Genomic DNA, 22,913 nt, shown 5'->3' on the forward strand with positions numbered 1-22,913 from the left:
ATTGGATCTACTGTTTCCTCTAGTCCTCTATCAAGTTTCCATAATTTTTATTCCTTTGCTATCGAATTTATCATATCGTTTAGCTAATTGCCTAGTGAAATGAAGTCAAATAATAGTTGACGAACATCTTGGAATCTTGGAATGTTTCTCCTTACATATCCTTCCATTTGAGCTAAAATTAGCTCAATGGGGTTTATTTCATAGTTATGAGGTAGAAGCTGAAATAACTCAATTCCATATTATTTTGGTATTTCGTTTTGTTCCAATATTTCTTTGATTAATAGCCAATCGGAGGGTTTTTTCTTTTTCAGTTACCTTTGGTAATAGTTCTTTTAATCTTAAAGGGTTATTGGCATTGTCTATGTCTATCGTTGATTGATGTGTAATGAATTTATCTAACGGCGATTTTCAGGATTTTTATTATTTCGAAATTTTCATTCAGTATACAAACCTGATGGTCATTGAAACACCAGTTCATGTTATCAGAATTTTCTACAAGATCGTTAGTAAATGTTTTATGGAACCTAGAAATATCTTTGTCCTCTTTTCTAATTTTGTTCAAATATGTTTTCCTACAACAAATAATTTAATATTTCTCTATGAGAAACGTGTAATTCATGTGAAGTCTTTCACAATTCATATCTTCTAATATTTGAAAAAGTTCATATCCATTGTTTACTACAAAAGGTTTTACAGCCTAGGTACTAGTCAATTTTCTTAGGATTAGATGATTCATAGTACCTCTTAGTACATGAATGGGTTGGGTGTGAATGTTAATGTACAAGAACGGTATGTACTTTTCCATATATGATTAAATTTCTTCTCTACTCTGCTATAATAAAATTAGACGTCTGTGTCATTTTCACCACACAAATTAAATTGATTAATACCGCTTTTCAGCTCCAGAACTGACTATTCAGCGTGTTACATTAACTAGATTATACAGATATAAGAATATTTACTCAAATTATTAACAATCTGCAAACACTTTTTGCTGACTAGAAATTGTTCTTGAATTGTAAATATTTTCTACCTGTAGAGTTAGTAATAATTGAATATCATTTATTTTCAAATAAAAAACTATAACCTGCAAGTATTGCAGCGACCCTTATATCTTCGATCCGTCGCAGAAATATCTACAGCTCCACAATTAGGTTGTAAAAATCGAGATGGGACTGGAAAACCTGAGGGATATCATCTCTTTCTCATTGCAAAATATTCTGTTGGAAACAACATTTATAATGGAAAAAAGTTTTTTGATGATCTTAAAATGGCAACTCCCTTTTCGAATCTAAGAATCGAACCTAAGAAGTTTTTATATTATCCTTCATCAGAAAAGATCAACACATACATCATCAGAATATATTCAGTAACTTTTGCAGTACAACAGTGATGTTGGGGGAATGTAACAAAAATTCATTATATAGTTATATTTTTTTATAGAATTGAGTCAATCCTTCTATAATAACTACCCTAATAGCACGTAAAACTTTTGTAATGCGTTGTTTAATTCACTAATCATTTATATATACTCGTTGTTTGTATGGTGAAATCGTTGTTTGTAATTTTCGCATGTATATAATTAATACGAAATTTAGAAATGTACCAACTGTTTTTCAACCGAGATTTCATTGGGAAGGAAAAAAAACTATCATTTGAAAATTAAATATACAGATTTTTTCATAAAAAATCAAAGATTGAATTAATGAGAATATAGGCTTATATAATAATTAACTTATCACTGATATTAAACTAACTTATATAATTCATTTAAATTGACTGGTTGCTTTTCTAGGTTCTACTGTTCATTATAACTATCTCCGCTAAACAAACTCGTTTTTAAACCCAAAAAGGAGTTCTCAAAAAAAACAAACATCAAACGAATTCCGCAGTATATCAAACGTATACCAACAACGACGCGTTTTCGCCGAATTTTAGAATTCCACTACAATCGGACAGGAGCGGCTCCACGGCCAATATCGCGGACAATATTCAGCTCAAGTATTCCCACATATACAGAAAAACTTAACCATAGACCCTCATTGTATCTAGGTTCAAGAATGTCACTCTGTTTATGTTAGCTATTGGGTAGAATAAAGTTTTCTTCTTCTTATCCCACTTACTCCCATCCACTCAACAAGAATATTGGACAGAATAATAACTGCAAACATTGTATATTTTCAATGGAAAGTGATATAGAAAGATTAACAAAAGAATGGAAACATGGGAATGAATTGGTTATCATCCACGAAATGCAAACAAAATGAAACAAGCTGGATAAGATAGATGGAGAAAAGAAGTATTGCTTAGTGCTCAAATTCATATCACGATTAGTGATTATTTCTAAACAAAACCAATTTCAATGTGAAAAAAATGCTTACGCATACAAATTACTATTAAAATTGTCATTAACAGTATTTATAGAAGCCATATTTGCCATAAACAAATGAAAAATAATTGGGGTCACTACTAACTGTAACAATATCTCAACTTTTAAGATTTTTTAATAAGACTTCCTATCAATAATAATAATAATAGAATTACAATTAGAGTATTATTGTTGATGTATCTGAAAAGTTTTTAGATGGAATTGCTTTTAGACATATTTGTTCATATCCATTACGTAATAAAACATTTTGTTAAATTAATATACATTAATGTATATTTCTAAAATCTAACACACAATTTCCTGATTCTATTTTCATATATCCGTAGTTCAATGTCACAAAACAAACAAGTTCTTATTTACCATTGAAACTGAGAACCGTCACAACCACGCCTGAATGATCTATCAGTTTTCAATAAATAGAAGCTGTGGAACTTTATTTTCTTTTTTCAATTTATAAATATATATTCCTATATTCAAGATACACAAATATGAAATTATCAACTCTTTTTCCATCAAATAATCCTCCGACTTAGCCTTATCAATATTTCATATACATTTGAGTGAATACTGTTTAGATTCCCGTATCATAACTGATGTTTAATTTGAATAAAAGGTTTTGTAACACTGAATAATTCACTGAAACTAACAGTGAAAAATGAAACATTATAACTTGGAGGAAACATGAGAAAGAATTAATTTTTTTTTTGGAGAAAAAAGGTAAATAATATTTTAAAATTTAGCGGTTTGATTGCTATGCTAGAAGCATATATATTATGTTTTGCAATGTAAGCAATGAACTAGCTTTTTTTGGAAAATGTTTGTTCACAATTCATATGATCATAAATGAGTAATATTGAAACAAAAACGATTATGGTATCCTATTCACTTCAGGGGGCTTGTCACATTGACTCACTTTCCATAATCACATGATTATGTGGCAAAATCAGTCTCGCATTTTTCTAATACCGACTAATGTTTTGGCTTGAAACACAATATTACATATTGAGGAAAGAATAAATTACAAATGAGTGTGAGAAAGCGGACAATAATTAATATCATTTATTTTAGATAATACTAAGCTTCAATTTCATACCAATGGAATCTAAACTATTGTTTCCCACATGAAAGAAGACGCAAATTGCAAAACTGTCAAAAAGTATGGTGGCGATTCAAATTAAGCTGATATGTTTCGCACAGAAATTCAGTGTTCTCGAAAGACAACTTGATTGACATAAAATTTGAAATACATTCATTAGAAAAACAAAATATCTCTATTAAAATCTGGAAATGAGAGTAACATACAATGAGAATAACTATTAAAAAATGATTTGTTATTTCACCCATAACATACTCAAATTGATATTTCAACAAAAAACTTGTATTCTATTACACTAGGCAACAAAAAATTTAATAATTTTTTTTCTCGTGGATAAAATTATAAGTTTCGTAATTCTTATAGAAAAAATCAATAAGAAAGATGAAAGTCGAGTCACGTCATATTTTTGTGAGAAATACATTACAAGTATTTATGTAACTCCAATATTATTATCAGCACTCGTGTAGCGTATTTTTAAACCTAAAACAAAAGCCCTCAATGTCATTACAGTACGCTAAATCGTTCTCTTAAGAAAACAAATCAACATTAACTGTAATCTTTATGGTACACGGTAACTTTAACGCCCGTTTTCAGCACATCCAACTGTTTCAATCTTGAACTTCACATTTCAGCTTTTTCTTTGGACAAATCCAAACCTCTTGAGAAATTATTAAACTCCAATTGGTTAATCAAATCTAGTACTTGAGGACTGACAGGAGCTGTAAATTCTGTTTCAATTTTTTCGTTTTCAGAACTGCTTGAACAACACTATTATTGGAGGCGCCAAATGAGAGATTGTTTTCGTTAAAGAAGACACCTCTGCATATCTCACAGTATGATTCGATTTCCCCGAAAAGACTCTGATTTCGGTCAAGTAAAAATAACAGTCGCCTATGTGATTGGTAGATTCGCGTCATATTAATGGTGTACCAAAAGGCACTTCTGAATATTGTCCATTGAACCATTGGATCAAAATTCTGTGATGTGTGGTACTAAATATTTATCTTGGTTGTGAATATGCTCGATAGCAATTCTCAATTAACTTGAGTTTAAGGTGTATATTTACCGCAAATATCGGAAAATGAGTCGGGAGAATCAACTTAATTGCTTTATATTTTGTACGATTCAGCTGTCCATTAACTTCCGAAGCTGACTTGATGTGGAATCTGAGCTACTTAAAGAATTTAACGGAAAAGTGACAAATTGGTTGAAAAAATATTGAAATGAATTTAGTGAATGACAGAAACTGTTATTTTTTTGTTTACTTCTGAGACGCTACCAATAAAATGAATAAATAATAATAGTTGGTTCTTGTAGACGGAGATCCATAAAAGAAATACCTTCCATTCAAGCTCGTACAAAGTAGTTTAACAAAAATATTCGCGTGAGGAAAAATATTTCTTTTAGTCACAGTATTCGCACAAAATTACTTGGCAAATAAGCAACCATTTGCTATTACTAGTAATCTCCAGTACATTTGAATCAAGTACACAGGTGGCCACGGCAACTACAACTCTTTTGATTCTGTCCTCATAATTATCTACTTAGACTTAATTATTTAGATTCATTGATACCATAGTATATATTTTTGGTTTTTATTAAACCGCATACTTAATTACATTTCACATCCAACTTTTTCAAAAAACATAAAAAAGACAAACATGAAACTACATATCCGAACGTAAACCTTCTTCTTTGTTATTTTTTTGTACATATTAACAAGGCATATATTTCACCAAACTCAGCATACAAAAAGCTCGCGTCGATTGGTGCAAAGAAACGCTGAAACAATTCAAAGAACGTGATATGCGACGAATCACATGGATCTTTGTATATGAAATTCAAACTAAACAACAATCGACTGTTAGGATCTTTCAAGACGAGACAAATCTAACAAAATTTGTTCGCGGACGAAGCACATCGAAGCAAATAGTCGCTTGCAGAACGGTCAATTCTGAATGGTTTGCCAGAAGACAATGCGAGCTCTTACACAATAAATAAATTTCAAAGGCAACGTTTTTCTTCTCCTGAACAAGCGGCTGATGTGTTCAAATCACTTGTTATATCCAATTATAAGAGAACATAACTTCCGATAGGCTATAAATGAATAACAAGTTCATATAAACCAATAATTTTATCACCAAAAGATTGGTATAATTACAGTTACTTTTCGACATAATAACCGAAGAGATTGAGGCATTTGTCATATCTGTAGACAAGTTTTTCAATACTCTCTTCAAAGAAAGTTGCCGACAATGTAACAGTTTAGTAATAATAGAGTACAAAACAGACCATGAAACTACTGGAAACACCATAGACAAAGCAGTAATGGGGAAACTGCGGTTTTCTTTAACCATTCAGTCAACTCATTGAACCAGATCATATGGAACGACAGTTTTGCATCCTTGGCCCTCTTCATCATGCACGGCTATCTTTAAACTTTCGACACGTACCAAGCACAACACCATTACACATGAAGTTTTCCCCATACACACAAATCATTCTTCGATAGATTTTTGTATCACTATGGCCTTTAGTCTGTAGAAAACAAATCACACTTCGCAATTCACACTTGTCGACAGCATCAATGGCGGACATACTAAAACAAACCTCTTAGTTATTTGTTCACAAATACTATAGTTTAACGATGATTTATGTAACACAAAATAATTTGCTAAAGTCAAAAAAGTTCTCGCCGGTAATAAATTCAGCTCAAATGAACAAGCAATTGCTAAAACTGAAGCCTATTTTGAGGCAGAAGTCAAATCCTTCTACAAGCACAGCATCGAAAAGGTAGACAAACGTTGGAATGATTGTATTGCTCTTGAAGGAGATTACAGTGATGAATAAAATCGATTTTTGGCAAAAAATATGTTTTTCTTAGTTAGTTACACAACTTATTGAGAGGTGTAAGGTGATATTGAGTAAAAATTATTTATTCTGGTTTGTTTAACAACAAAAGAGTATTTGCATCTTTTAACAGTTATAAGAAGAAAAATAGGCAATTCCATTTAGCACTGATACAATCCTGTTTATTGAGAAGGATTATTTCATCAAATACAAAATTTATTAACGAATTATGAACAGCATCAAATATTTTAACGGCTAAAAATAAGTCGATTTATGGAATTAATAAATTTTTGTTTGGCTTAAATCGTGAAATGTAATAATTTTGAAAAGATACACAATAGTGGCATCCTAAATGGAGTCATGATAGAAATTAATCTTTCCACACACTCACGGAGGCTAATATAATCATTAATTATTTATTTCACGCTAGACGTGTTGATTTAATTATGTCGATACTGCGGGTTATTACATACCCACCTGTTTATTTTACAACGCAGCGTTATATTTTGGCAATTAGCTAGAGATTGAAAAATGTATTCTGTTCCAGGTGAGGACGTTATTTGTGAGTGGCCTACCAATGGATGCCAAGCCTCGGGAATTGTACCTTTTATTTAGAGCATATGAGGTAAGAACCAATATATTTTGTACATTTACTTGTAAACCCATTTCTAGTTGCGTTTATGAATAATATGCTAAAATGTTATCATTATAATTTGTATTTGTGAATGTTAATGATGAATTTTGACCAAAAAGGCCATTAATTGATTCCATTAACATGGAAACTAGATCTTCCGTGTAGTTCTCTACCAATTGCTTCCGAATACCTACTACCAAAATACTATTCATAATCTCTTTCTAAAATCGACGTAAACAATACCACCAATTTTAGATGCTTGTTGAGCTTTGACCTTATGAATTCCTCTATAATATCCCAGTTGGACTTTAACCATTTTTTTGACCTTCAGTTATTGATATTAGAACGCTGCAGAAGGATAAGGAACATACGATGACATTTACGTAGCTTGTAGGACTATTTCTTAAAATTCTTCGATACTCTAGTGATCCTTAAATCCATATTACTCAACCATCGTGACGTTTATTAATTATCGACTCTCGCCTTTTTATTACAATCGTCATTTCCACCTGAAATAATTGTTGTTTGTTGTGTTCTTCATTTTCTTTGTTGTTACTACTTTTTTTTCTTCTCGACTCTTTTGGACCCTCTGTAGACAGGATTGTTTCTACCTATATCAATGCACATTCCTTCTTCTTCACTAATTAGTCTAGTTTTTCAGAATTTGCTGTTAAAACTATATCTTCTCAATGTGTTTCCACATTATATTGTCTGCTTTCTTTGTTTGATATGTTGTTGTTATCTATGTTCTAATTTGACCCTCACTATTAATTCATAGAAAGAAACTTTTAGTATAACATTTTCTCAATAACTTCACATGGATTGTGAAAATTAAAAACAATGAATGAGAATAATAGTCGTGGAAAACAGTCGATATTTGATTATAAAATACCTATTTAACCTCCAATTTCTATGCATAAAGTTTTATAATGAATTATTTCAAATAATTCAGGCCATGTGTATGATGCTAAGGATAGTAACTTCTTCTACAAAAACTCCTACTTTTAGTTTTTGAATGAAAATGTTTGCATATAAAATGAATATATTTGTTTAAGACTCTTTTGGATATATAGTTCTCAAATATCATCCTGAAAAAAATATTGTCCAAAATAAAAATAACATTTATGCGGGTAATATCAATTTTTCTTTGTTAAAGTCTATTTCAATGAATAAGAGACTATTAAAATAATAAGGCATTCATAATCCTTAGGCATATCACTTGTTCTAGTACACAGTTAAAATATTTTTTTAAGGAACACCTCGAGTATTTTCGTATAAAATATAATGAATATATAGGGCCAACACTTATATTTCCATCTAATATACCTATATAAGTTTTAAACAGTTTAGGGTAAAAAAAGTAATTCTTGTTATTTGGGTATGAGGGTTTAAACTTTGACTTTAAACAATTTAAATAAAAATTTTAATATAAAAACTCATCAGTACAAGTAGAACTACTTCTCACAACTCCAAATCAAAATGGGCACTTATTTAATTGTATTATTCACTGTATTTTCCCTGTTTTCAGGATACACGTTATTCACAGCCCTCAAAATCCATTACCTAAGATCCTTCATTTTAAAAGAATTATTTCTCAATACGTCTCCCTTTGTCTGTGCCTATACCAATTCAATCGAGTTCAAAATGATATAATGATGATCTAGGCTCTGTTGCTCACGATTTTCTGCAATTACTTCCATTTTATATATATTTTTTTTTTACCTGAAAGTGCATTTTTCCGGTTGTATTACAGTTGAATCTTTTGTGATTTTGTGTCACTTAATATGCGACAATTTTGTATATTTATGAAACCATTAAGGTAAAACAAGCCTCATTGCTCATAGCATCAGCTTCCAGCTGCGTGGAAATGGCAATCTACAAAATACCAATCCATAATATGGTGTCGTGGCAATAATTCTTGCACCAGGTGAATCAGAATTTTTAAAGTAGTTACAGGCAGAGCCTCTTGACTGATGACGAATCGATAAATATGGACCTTTCGGTTACAAATGAACATATTCTCTTAGTACAAGTACAGTCATATTTAAGATCACCGATTTTTATATTAACCAATGTCTCTATAAAAATAATCTTTAAGGGATTTTTTCTACGAGCCCCAGGTAATTGATGATAACTCTCTCGCAAAAAATCGCTCCTGAATAGCTTCTAGTTTTGGAAGTGAAGAGTGAAGAAACTGTATCGACAACGCATTTGAACACGCTAAAAATAGAGAAATCCATGTAGAAGCAGTTTTCGGATTTCTGTTAAAAAAGAAAATATGAATTTTTCGCGTTATGTTTGAATAAACACTTGGCAATTGTTCTATAGGCTGATACAGATTATAAGGAAATAACGAAAGTGGTGTGGAGCATCTCCGGAAATTTTTTTCCTAAAAACCTAACCTAACCAAAATTTTACTTAGAAAATAGACCCATTTGAATACATTATTTTCGATGACAAGCAATCTGATTCCCCGTAGAGTTTCGTAAGAAAGGAATTGACATTTATGGTGAATCTACAGGACCTTTTAATAGGAGCAATGTATACCTTACCACCGCATCTAATCTGTAAGTAATTGACAAACGTTCGAGAAGTTATTGCAATTACTGGTAATTCTTTGATTAGGTCTCTGAAGCCATGTCTAAATCTAAGTAATGAACATCATCTTAACATCGTTAAAAAATGTTTCAGAAATCCAATATTAATATAAAATAAATTATTCATTATTATGAATATATATATCAAATTTTCTCTATTTTGCCCGTATTTTCTATTCATTTCTATTTCATAGTTGTTCGAACATTATACTTGGAAAAATATGGTAACTATTATTGGGTGATGACACTAATAAACAAACTCGATGAATAATTGGAAGTTTTGAAATTTTATTTGTTGGCACTATAAATATAAAATAATTCTCAAAAATACAAGAAAATGGGCGAATAATGACGTGACGCTTATTTTGAAAGAAAAAATTATACCATATATTCGATGTTGAAGGCTTGATTGCGTGTAGATAAATATTGTGATATATTTAAATCATTAAGTATTCACGATCGCCTGAAAACATTTTCGCAAGGTTATGAACCTAAAAAGTTCAAAGTTTCGAAATTTGATGACATTATCGTTTCATTGCTGAATCCGATGATAACGTGCATTTGGCAATGAGAGTAAGTATTCAATTAGAAATGGATTTACACATTATGTAAATTCTTACAACTACTTCATCTACTTTAGATTGATTTTCTATCGATTATATTGGTGCTTGTCAAAGAGAAGAGCTCACTATGATGTCTATAGATGATAAATAAATAATACGTTGAAATAAAATATGATGTTATGATGGTTTTTATAGTTAAAACGAAAAATAGTTTGTTAAGACTATTCACCATTACAGATAAGTCATAAATTGGAATTATAATAAAATATATTAACCTGAGACCCACTACCTAAACACATTTAGGCTTAATATTAACTTATCGCAGCAGCTATTGTGTTAATAGTCCAATTAGCATAAATACCATTGGAAATATGCCCAATATCTGAAATTGCCATACTTTTTTACGTTTTTGGCGGTGACTTAATTTCAATAAAACGTCAATGAGGTAGGAGATCCTTATTTGTTGCAGTGGCCTGTATTAAAAAGTCTATTAAAACAATTGAAGATACCTGAAATGTTTTCTTCAGAGAAATCTCAACCATCAACATTATCAAACAAATCATCATCCCAGAGATGACCAAAACGTTGGACAAAACTTGTTAACTGAAAGTCAACCAAATATAACTGTGAATTCAAAATGTTACCATCGAAGTTTTCACCAACTGTACCATTCACAATTGATATGCTGGACGTAGCTTGGTTTCCGTTCTTTGTTTCGTTGAGTTATTCATTTAATTAGACACTATGTATGTCTTCGATTAAATAAAACAACATTTATTTCAAATACCCGATTCACATTTACAATAATTGATCATACATTTACGAAAAAATACACAGTCACAGCTGAAACTTTGAGGTTGTATTTAAAGCTTTCGAATTTCGTGATTGCTCACTCGTTGCCGGCTGCATCTATTATCTACTGGAGCTCAATACGACACCCGTTTGAGTATCGTATGTACTGACTATGTTATAGGTGCAAAATAGTGAGAACAATATTAAAAAAATTAATGACAAAGCCACCAATGTGGGTAAACTAAAATAAATTTTACATTAATTAATAATTATAGGAACAAATTTATTGCAAATAGAAAAATCACAGTACCAGAGAAGAAGAATCAACTAATATGAACTTGTTACTCAAATTTCATTTGACTACTTTTATAACTTTCTGTTAACTGTAATGTGATAACAGTCATTAGATATTTTTGTTAATTATTTCATTTGATTTTAATAAATTGTTTTATTTCATCTATTTAAATACCAGTTGATGACGTTAACGGTATTATAGATTAATGACTATTATATACTTACTTTTTCAGGGTTATGAAGGATCATTGCTCAAGGTCACAAGTAAAAATGGAAAAACTGCTTCGGTAAGTAATTACTTTTCAATTTAACTCAATAATAGAATTGATAATGATTATAAATTTATCTTGATTGTAATAATAAAATAAATTGAAAATCAATAATTATAAAACTGAACCAGTAACTATTGAGACAATTAGAATAATTGAAATTGTGGTTGGGTTTTAATGGAGTTATTATTTATTATTGTTAATATGCAATAAGTAATTGCAAAATAACAATCAGAAATACCTATTTAACGAAATAACCAGGTACTATTATTATAAAAGAGTATTTATTACGATTAATGTTGTTCTACCAATAAGTTGTATAATGAAAGGTGTAGAAATTTATCCAGGAATCAGATTAAACTATATTTCTGATTCGCTATTAAAGCAATTGCTTAAAACATTAACCTATATTCTCTCAAAAATTGTTTGTTTCCTTTGCTATTTTCCAGTATTCAGATATTAATGTGCTAATCAATATCAGTTTTAAATCAACTAGTTCGAGCTTAAGTATCCTAATTAAATAGTTTTTTTATATCTGATATTGTTTACCCATATGTTGCAAACAAAATCCCCAGGAGGTCAAGATATTACTTTTAGTATGTTTGTTTATGTTCGATCTCTTTACAAGTATTTTCAGTTTCGTTTTTATCTTATACTGAGAAGAAAGTTTAACTGGAACAAATTGTGTGATTTAATAAACAAAGATTTGTCGCAACATTTCTAAAACGCATTTAATTTTATCTTCTACGGAGTATACTACAAAAAAGTTTTTCTACTATGTTTTAGCAGTCCGCAAAGCTTAAAACAGATTGGGCAATTTTTCAATTTAAAACTTTCTCAATTGCAAATACAAGCATTTATTTTTTATTTTTCTTTTGAGAAATATGTGGGAAAAAATCATAATAACGATATGAGACAAATGATTAAAGTGATTTTGGTTAGCACCAACTTATCTATTCGTTTGTCATGCGCAATACCAAGAAGTGTTAGTGTGAAAATTGATTACACTCAACTGTTTTTTCCTGATTAAGAGTCCGTAAATGGTTGAATTTAGAATATTTAACAAATATAAGACAACAATATATAATTTAATCTGTTTCTCATTTATTTATTCCATTTCTATTGATGAAGTGAATTCATAAACATTGTCTCTTATTTATTCAATTTATGCAAACTTACCTAACTTATATAGTAATAAACTGATCACCAATACCAAACTAACTAATAATTTTTTTTCAATTCAGTGGTTACTTTTCTATGTCGTTTAGTTCATTATGACTTTTAATTATAAACTATTTTTTGGAGTTAATGAAGCTCGAATATATATGAGAATGGTCATTTTTAGAATTCTAGAGGCTTAACTGAAAAAATAAATAAATAAAAAATCTTCCTAAAAATTAGTTTAAAAAAATAAGGTAAACAACTCACCGCTGTTAACAAAAAACATGAAAGGCTCCGAGAAACAACAAACTATTCACCAAATTTTAAATTTATATTATAATTGGATAAGATAAGGCCTCACGAGCCATATCGTGGAATGTTTGTAATAATAATAGTATAAAAAATTAACTAGAAACATGAATTTTTCATATTTGGGGCCCGCGAACAATGACTATATCTTATTTTTAATTAGTAAATTGTAATTAAAGAACAAAAAGGATTATTTTGACTTGATCGTCAGGTCTACTCGTCAAAAACGTTATTTCTTTAGAGATTTTAAATGAAGTGTTGTTATTTAGGATTATAAATGTAAAAAGGTCTGAAATTAAAAAAATGCCCCAAGGCTCAGTGGTAGGCCCTATTTTGTTTTTTCTGTTTATAAACCACATCGTCTATGCAGACATCAGTGGTGAAATATGTCAATTTGCAGACGACACTAGTTTCTCTTGAAGCAGCCCTGATCTTCTGGCACTTCCTAGGAGTATATCTAGAGACCTAATCACCCTTAAATAATGGTGCGATTCTAAGCTTCTCTATCTCATTGTCTCTGAAACCAAAGTCTTATCCTATAAAAATACATTGCAGCCCTTTTTATTAAGTAACTCCACCAATGACGTGATTGAATTTGTAAAATTCTTAGGGGTTGTTGTGGACAATTCCTTGAAGTGGGAGTTACTTATTGCCGCCTTATTGAGTTCCTCCTGTTTTGTGCTGGGTTCAGTTTCCAAAGAATTGAAACCTCCTTAACAGTCTATCATTCCCTTATTGAGCCGCATCTTCGATATGCCCTTTCCTTCTGAGGTACATGTGGTGAGTCTCAATTTGAGCGAATCTTCAAACTACAAAAGGGAGCTGTTAGATATTCACTCAGCAGGTCTCACTGCAGGGACTTCTTTAAAAGACTGAAAATTCTGCCTCTTCTTTCCTTCTTTGTATTTGAATCCGTTTGCACGGCTATCCACTCAGGAACGCTTTGCACGACCTTTACCTACATACTTCACGTTCAGAATTACACATGCTGCATACTGCATCAATTTTTGCTAAGGAATTATTTAATAATTATTACCTTTTACTATTACCCATAAATTACTTACTTACTCTCTCTCGAACAAATTTTAGGAAATGTCAATTCTATTGAACGTATTCTATAGTCTATTTCTATGCATTAGAGATTATTAAAATAATAAAGTATTATAAGTCTTTTCTTTAATTAAGTAGACAGTTAATATATTTTTTGAAAATATACCTCGAGTATGAATATAAATGAATATATCGAGTGTAGTTATATTTTTCCCTAATTAACCTGCCTATATCTTTTAAATAGCGGACGGTAAAAAAGTTTTTTTCTAAAATATAAAAACGTCATGTCTTACTGGTTATATGGGTATAAGAGTTCATTCTTTGACTCACATAACAACGTTACGTTCATAAGTAATTATTTTAATGTAAAAACTCACCAGTAGAAGTAGACCCACTCATTACAAATCCAAATTATAATTGGAATCAGAAAATGAACTGTCAAAACCAAAATTACAATAACTGACGCTATCATTCCATTAACAATATTGTACATTTTCTCTTCTTCTTCAATTGTATGAATTGCTGCCTTTTGCCAGTTTTCAAACATCACATTATTTACAGCCTTCAAAACAACTGGTCAACATCACCAATTTAAAAAATTATTTTCTTTTGAAACTTCTCCTTTGATCTCTGCTAAATCGAGTTCAGTTCACAAAGATATCGTGCGGATCTAACTAACGTCTTTCCACGATTTCCTGAAATTCCATCATTGTAATATTTTTTGAATTTCACTTTTTAAGTAAAAAATAAAAGACTACCGTGTTGAAACTTTTAATTTATCAGTACATCTTCTTATAATCGGTTGTAACCAATTTTTCTAAAAACCCCATTCTAACCATTCTTCAAAGATAACAGCATCCATGCCCTAATGGTAGTCACCGGTACGTGTAGATTAAGGGCCGATCTTCACTATAATACCGTTCACAGTTTGTTTTGGTCTGGTAAAGTCGTATCATGTTCACGTTATACAATCTGACTCAGGTCACGATTCAGTCTTGAATTGTCAATAATCAAAGTCGGATGGATTTAGTTCGTAGATAATTAATAATATTAGGAAAAATGTCATTAAACTTTTCATTTGAAGAATTAGCGATTATAGTCTTTCTTCTTGATGAAGAAGTTAATATTATAAAGACAAGAAGAAAATATAAAGCAATGAGAAGAATGTAGCTGCATCCAAGTTTATTGCAACGAAAAAAGAAGGAGAATATTACACTCACTAACCCCATTTAATTGATGATGAAGAAAAATTATTACTTTAACTACAACATAATTCAAATATAATTAAAATTTAATGAAAAGTAAAATATACTTGGAATAAAACAATATTCACATTATCGGTACAAGTTCGATCTCGCTCAAACAAAATTTGTTCGAACCTAATCGTGATTGGACTAGGATTCGAGCAAAACTTGACTGTTACGGATAGTATGAATGCATACATATATTTTTTAATTCATAATATTTTATATAACCCAGATTGGATCGAGAATGAAATGAACGGCTTTATAGTATGAATAGTCTATAAAACACCTTAAACAAAATGGTTTGAATTACCAAATTACTATCAGTCTGAGCGCCTTTCCTGATGGTGAATTTAAACCAGTTGATAAATTATTTAAAAAAGTTTGCCTTTGACAGTCGTCTTGCAAACATGTATTTGGTGTATGTCCCTCGACGATCCATGTTTCATCTGAATAGAATATATTTTTTTTTGGATTTAAAGTCCTTGGGTAATTAGTTCCCCATATCATAATATCGCTTATTTAATAAAAGACAGAAAATTCTGTAAGAATATTTGAATAACAGTAATAACATTTGCATTGGAAATAAGCTTTTATAACATTCTCGTCAATAACTGTAATCCACAAAAAGCTACTTTCAATGTTGATTTTCATGATGTGGTACACACCTAAACTCATAGCTACGTATATTTTGTAAAAATTGTTGACAAACATCGACTGAAGAATCTAGATTAATTGATTTAAAAATTAGGTCATTCCTAATAATAGTTAAATTATTCAACACGTTGATTGTATGAGTAATTCCAAATTAAAGGGGATCATACGTTAAAGCTTTGTGAGGGAGAGAGGTGATAATTAAAAGAACAGAATTATTATTTTTCAACAAATATATTATTTACTACGCTAATTTTAGAAATAAATTCAAGTATTGTTCCGGTGAACAATTAACAGTAATGTATTCTTTATCCATTCTTACATGAAGAACAAAGTATTAAAGAATTCAGCCCGTAAAACCAAGGCCAGTTTAAATAATTAGCGAATTATACCAGTTGTGTTATTAGTAACCCCGGTAATACATCGAACTCTCGTCATATATCATGTGCTCCTAAAAGTGTAAGATAAAAAAAACGGCGGATTATTTCAAAGAACTCGTTTCATCATTTGCCTAAATAAAATGTTTGAATTGTTATAGACTGTTGACATATCTCAAGTATTTCGTCTCCCATTCGTTTCTGTTAATGCTTTTCACAAATTCTCTCATTTCTTAAGCTCAATTCAACTAATATCTCACTGGTACTTAAATATCGAGTGATAGTTATTATATGAGCCGACTTGAGTTGTTCTTTTCATTCAACTTTTTCATAGATTTTAGCGGTTTTCCTAGATAGGTTCTATTTCGTTCCAGAACGACATAAGTTGATTTTTGAAAAAATTTATAGAAAAATATATCATTTTTGAGCTGGAATAACTTTTATTTCTAATAAGATATCTTGGAAAAATGTAGATCAACCGCCAAAACTGCGATGTCTCAAAAACTGCAGCACAAAATTGAATTTTCACCAAATTTCTGGAGAATCAATTTCTCTCGAACCAGCTATTGTAGAAGACGGTAGAGAAGTCTCGAAAAATTGATAAAAAAATAGAACATATCATCACTACCAATATAATAACCATTTCTCTAAATTGATTTGGTAGTTGGATTGTGGTTATATACTTTAATCAATTTTCTGATAATTGGAACGCCAAAATCACGGCACCTTAAAAAGGACCCATATCGGATTTTTTGTCAATTTTCTCAGAAAGTTACAATCTCATACCTGTGCTATTCTGAAACAAATTATGATCACCGCTAAAATATAGTAAAAATTTGGAACAACGTACAATAACCCATTTAATAAGGATTTCTGGAAATTGAGGGGGTAGTGGGATATTATTCGAACAATATAATCAATTTTCTGGCAATTGCTAAAAAGTAATTTTTTTCGAAAGCAATATACTGGAACAATTGAGTGTGGTCATGTACTATCTTTCACATGTCTTCACAAACATTCAAAATCCCTTTGGTAATTAGTGGTTTTCTGTTTCAGCCCATACTTGTGCGTTATATTGATCACGATGCTTTTAAGATCGAAAGGAGTTTGGTTAACAAAAAATATGTTTCATGAAATCGATATTTTCATTTTGTTGTTTGATATCCATTCATAAAATCTCTGTCTCTGAGGTAATCTTCATCTTGCGATAATTAAAGAGTTGTTAAGTGATAAGGATTGTGCTCCAGACAATTATATGACAAACATCAAATTAGGAAGCTAATACTATTGCTCCTAGGGTTTTCCCCCACTATCTTCCCCTTTCTGTCTGATGTATTTCGATGTGGATATTTACCCGCATTAAGCTCTGCAACTGAATCACAGTGATTCACACCTCCCCAGTGATTATGAGTATTGATTGATTGATTGATGAATATACTTGAGTGCTAGGTTCTAAAAATCTGAGGGTCAGAAAAGGATTGTTAATTCGATGGCATCCAGTTTTTCAAAACGACGCGTCAAGCCATTTATGACTTCTTTCGGAAACTGAAAGATTTGGGGTTCTCCTTGTAGCACTCAGCAGTACACCAGAAGTGAACCTTGAAACTCGCAGTCCCGAGGGAAGTCATACCTACGTAACTTGACACAGTTTGGCATCTCGCGAAATGATAAAATCAATATCTCGGCGAGAGGATAAGTAATTATAGTGAGACTGGTGGCACTCGACGGCGCTCTGGCAGCACTCTATATCACATCAGAAATGATCACTCTGCTTAGGTTTTCTACCGTAGTTTTTAAAATAAAGCTCTATATTCTAAATCATCAAAGAACTTCATTGTAAGTCGAATCCTACACGGCACAGTCTCCAGAAATATTTTTCTCGCACCCTCACCATGAAACGTGCTTTTCTCCTTCCTATTCTGAGGCCTGGAAAATGTGCCCTTTTTGAGAAGCACTTCTTTTTAAGGTCAAAACGTTACAGTACAGTGATGGGAACTATTTTTCTGTAATCACATAACTCTTATTCACAGACATCTCACAATACTAGTACACACATAAAAATTTGGGGGGTATAAAGGTCCAAAACAAATTCTATAACTTTCGTTATATTTTTATAGTATATTTGTGTTTATGAAATATTGAAATGAATCGATTTTCATATCGTACTTTGAAGAGCCTGTCACTTTCAATTGTGCACATTTATATGACAAGTTATAATAATTGAATCCAGTTATTTCAGACCCCACAATATTTAGTTCAACTCACTGTCTTTTGGTATACCTATTTTTGATTATCCGGTTTAATAATTTTCTCCAAATTCACTTCATATACACTGCCAGGAGTTGCTTTGGCGGAAAACATCTCTTTGGCTACCATAAGAAGGGATTTCGCTGAAATAGATACAAATAACCTTTTCACTACTGGAAAACCATATTTATTTCTATTGTAAAACTTCACTAAAATTACGTATGTTCAAGAGACTACATTTTGGTCAGGTTCGATCGGTTTTCTTTAGAATATGTGCTTCGTCTTAGTACCTACTAATTTAATTTTTATGATATTCGTAAATATTAGTGAATATCAAAATAATCTGAAGAAGTTTACTGACTTTACCTTTTTCGGTAGATTACTAGGTGTATTTCAATTTTACCTTTAAAAATAAATAATGATAAATATCGCTTAAAAATGACTTGAATTTCCAGAGAGGTCCTATCAAATTCTATAAATTTCCAAAAAGTAATAATTCAAAAAGTCAAACAGCCGTAGATACTTTATTTAAATTTCCATGATTCAAATAACTCGGAAAATGATATGGTGCTCTACCCGCCCATTCGAAATAAATGAATCATTCGTGAATATATCCACCCCTTCGTCCATATCGGTAGCAAGTTGATTTTATTTATGAGGGTGAAAATACGGTTTTTTGTACAGGGTGCAACGACATATATATGTATGGATCTCATAATAAAAAGTTTGCTTTCGTAAATTTATCAAGTATTAACTTTCAAAATTTCTAGTTTTGAAAAAATTTGAGTACAACTTCAAAATGTACTTGGCATTCAGAATTAACGTTAATTTATTCTCAACTATCTCTAGAGTTTTAAGCAACCCTAAAATATATCGTAAACGACAAAATTATGGCATGAAGGAAACTGGTATGTAAATTAGGAATTATTTGATACTTTGAATAATATTAAAGATTTACTCCGATCGCACAAAGGGTGTTCATATCTGTGGGTATCTAGCTTTGCAAAGTAATTTATTCCCACAGCATAGTTCTTTCGAAAATGTCTTATAAAACTTTCAGATATATACAAAGTTATATTGCAATTGCTTTAAAAATAAGATGCTATTATGTCCTCACAGTAACTAATATAATTTTTTTAGAAAACCACCAGATTATCTACAAAACTGAATAATAGAATATCATAATAAATCTGTCACCAAAGGTTTTTGACTAGCAATTCTTTCGAATAACACAGAAATTCGGTAAAGAAGTATTAAATACGTCATGGCTCAAAAGTTATATTGTACTTAAGGGTCAATTCCATCCATTTTTTATTGTGTAAATAGATAAATGAAATAATACTGGGCAAATAATGTTTGCATATGATTTATAAAGCTAACAATTTATCTGTCCAAATTTTCATGCCAAACGGTATTGTTGGGTTGTGAAAAAAAAATACTATATTTTCATCGTGGGTTACTGAACTATAATCAATTGTGAAAAACTTAAACCATTCTTGTTTAACTTATTTAAAAGACTTTATAATTATCGCGCTTAATATATGAGTAAAAAAATAGAAGTAGTTGTGAGTAACCAGTATTTCCCAAATTCAATGAAATTTCAATTTCATACGGTTATCTAGCATTACAAAATAAGCAGAACAAGTTCTGCACAGATTGAAATATACAAAACTATTTCTGTACATTTTTTAATGACCAGCAGTAATTCTGCTTTTTTGTGTAATAATTACTTAACATCCGAATAAAACGAAATTGAAATCATTATTTGTGTAATAAACGAGGCGTGGTCATTAAATAACGAAATTTGTTCTAAACGATTACAAAAACTGCTGGATACTTAAAGAAGACTGCACGGCTTGTCGTTATGGTGAATCCACCCTTATCGAAGCTCTGACTACACACGCACTAGTACATAGCCATTCTCTGTAATTCCGGCCGTTCAGTCAGAGTGGATAAATATTCCCCTCCACACATTTTTTCCAATTTTCGCAGGATTCACAATAGCTTTTCCACTTGTTTGGTATAAAATTTAATCACAATTCTTTGTTTGTGACACGCAATCTACAGACACCCCACTTACGAAGTTTCCATAGCTAGAACTACAGTGAACTAGTTCAAAATTGTACTGTACGTTGGACAACTGTAGTAGCTACCGTCGATCTCGTCTGTGGGGTCAGTTCGAAAAGGAGAAATTCGTTACCTATTGAAGATAATACTTCATCCTATTAATTTCAAAAAATTATTTATTTGAACAAAAGCTTGAATGGCAAGAATCAGTCTGTAATTGTAATTTTACTTATTATTTCGGTGCATAATTTTGGTAACCTCTGTAACAATTTCGACAAATAATTGTCTTCTATTTTATTCCATTCGTTTTCAGGACATTCCAAAGATGTGAAGTGGAAGTATGTTACTGCTTCTTGTAAAAATTTGTTCCACAAAAAGTCAATAGGGTTGAAATCGAGTGACTATGAGGGTTAAATATTTACTTTAAGCACATTTTTCCCATCCAATTCTTTCAAATACTCTTTGCCCAGCTTTAAGGAATGCTTGGTTTCGTTGTCATCCAGTAAGATAAATTTTCTGTCGATCAGGCGCTGGTCAAAACGTACCACATTTTTTGCTTTAATATCCTATATAGCCTTCTCTTCTCAAAATCCCTCCAAGTTATACCATGTATCCTGTCACTATTTCTCCAAAATATCCCCAAACCATTACCGAGCCTCTACCATGTTTTACATGGAACTAATAACCGTTCTCCTTTTGACCTGTGCACAAAAACTCTTGTCTTAGACCCAAGAATTTCAAACTTCACGCCATAAAACTCTCCTCCACTGTTCATGCGTGCAATATTATGTTCTTCAACCCAATTAATTTCATTTTGATGTCTTAAAAGAGGTTTCTTCTCTGGCTTCCTTCAGAAAAGGTCAGCTTCTCTGAATCTCATTTCACTATAGAAGTACTCGAATGCAGATCCACAGATTCATTAATCTTAACTGCTATCTCCGATTGTCGTCGATCACGTTAACTGATCGGTACAATACGTTTATCTTCAGCGGTTGTGGTTTTTTGTGGTCGTCCCAAATGTTTATTATCACCAAATCTCCTGGTTACTTTTGCCTAGATTATGAAGAGATTCATACCAGAGTTTCAACCGATGGTTCCTTGATATTTCCTGTTCTTAATCTTACAATTCTGAATTTGAGAGAAGCTCAAATAGAACTGTAGTTCAATTTTTCAGGTAATCCACTGAAATTGTGCAGTAATTTATAGTGATGGATACCTGACTCATTATTGTTATCAATTTTATTTTAACTGCGTTGAAAGACGACTACACACATCTTTTCAAGTTTACTGGTCTGCATCTAACAGTTCACCTGTTCACTATACCATATAAATCTATAGGCTTTCCTAATTGATCCACCAAACCTTTGTGTATCTGAGCTAAAACGCATCTCTGTAATCACCGAGCGTTGCTTAGCACGATCCATTTTGATACTGAGTTGTGCTTCTTATACAGGCACTATACAAGGAGATATATATATATATATATATATATATATATATATATATAATTTATAAATGGGTCTATTTCAGAAGGATAAATATAAGTATGTAACAACTTTTGAAGTTTTATATTTATATATAAAATCTTTTTAGAATTATGGACTATTCCTATTTTATAACCATATGAATATGTTTAAGTGATTAGTCTTATTTCTCCAACAGCAGGAACTTGAAAGTGAGGAGCTGTTTTAATATTACTCCCCTCTATGTGAATATCAAAATATCAAATTCAATTTTCATCATCACTTGTCTCGAGGTAATAAATGTTTGATATTTTCGCTGTCTTGTATACTTCGTTCCGAGATAAAATCTCCGAGAGTTGTTCATTGGAAATAGTATACAATAATAGGTAAATATTTCGTCCTTCTGTCTTGTGTACAATCATATTGATATATTCCATATATAATTCATTATTCTCAATATTTATAACAAGATTAAATCGAAAGTTGATAAAAACAATCATAGAATTATTTATGAATTTTCATTCAATGACCACTTAAGTATCCCTGTTCTCATCCAGGTTAATAGCCAAAGGGTCAATATTTCTATTTAACTAATATTTTTTTAATTACATGATTTTTTCGTTTTTTGTATCTTTTTTTGTAACCACTTTTACAGAAGAAGATTTTTTGAACAAGAATATATGGTAATATGTTATTGACATAATCATTGAGGACTGTAAAAATTATTCAATTGATAAGACTTTCAGAGAGTTCCAAGTATATATTTGTACTAATAGTTCAGGTTTTCAATTACCTCCTCAGAGTTTATCACCAGTAGTTACCGCTTGCTTACGTCACCAGCGCCGATTGAGCTCCGA

The 22,913-nt window shown here is 31.0% G+C and overlaps 1 protein-coding gene across 1 annotated transcript in view; it reads left to right on the top strand.

The window, feature by feature from the left end:
• The window catches only part of LOC130451610 (protein couch potato), an 889,684-nt gene that overhangs the window by 753,606 nt on the left and 113,165 nt on the right, over window positions 1-22,913 (top strand). Inside the window, exons 3-4 of the mRNA XM_056790748.1 lie at window positions 6,883-6,960; window positions 11,449-11,502. Of these exons, the coding sequence (XP_056646726.1) occupies window positions 6,883-6,960; window positions 11,449-11,502 (132 nt within the window). The remainder of the gene's footprint in view (window positions 1-6,882; window positions 6,961-11,448; window positions 11,503-22,913) is intronic.

Source organism: Diorhabda sublineata, chromosome 1 (assembly GCF_026230105.1).
Source record: "Diorhabda sublineata isolate icDioSubl1.1 chromosome 1, icDioSubl1.1, whole genome shotgun sequence".
NCBI classification, from domain to species: domain Eukaryota; kingdom Metazoa; phylum Arthropoda; class Insecta; order Coleoptera; family Chrysomelidae; genus Diorhabda; species Diorhabda sublineata.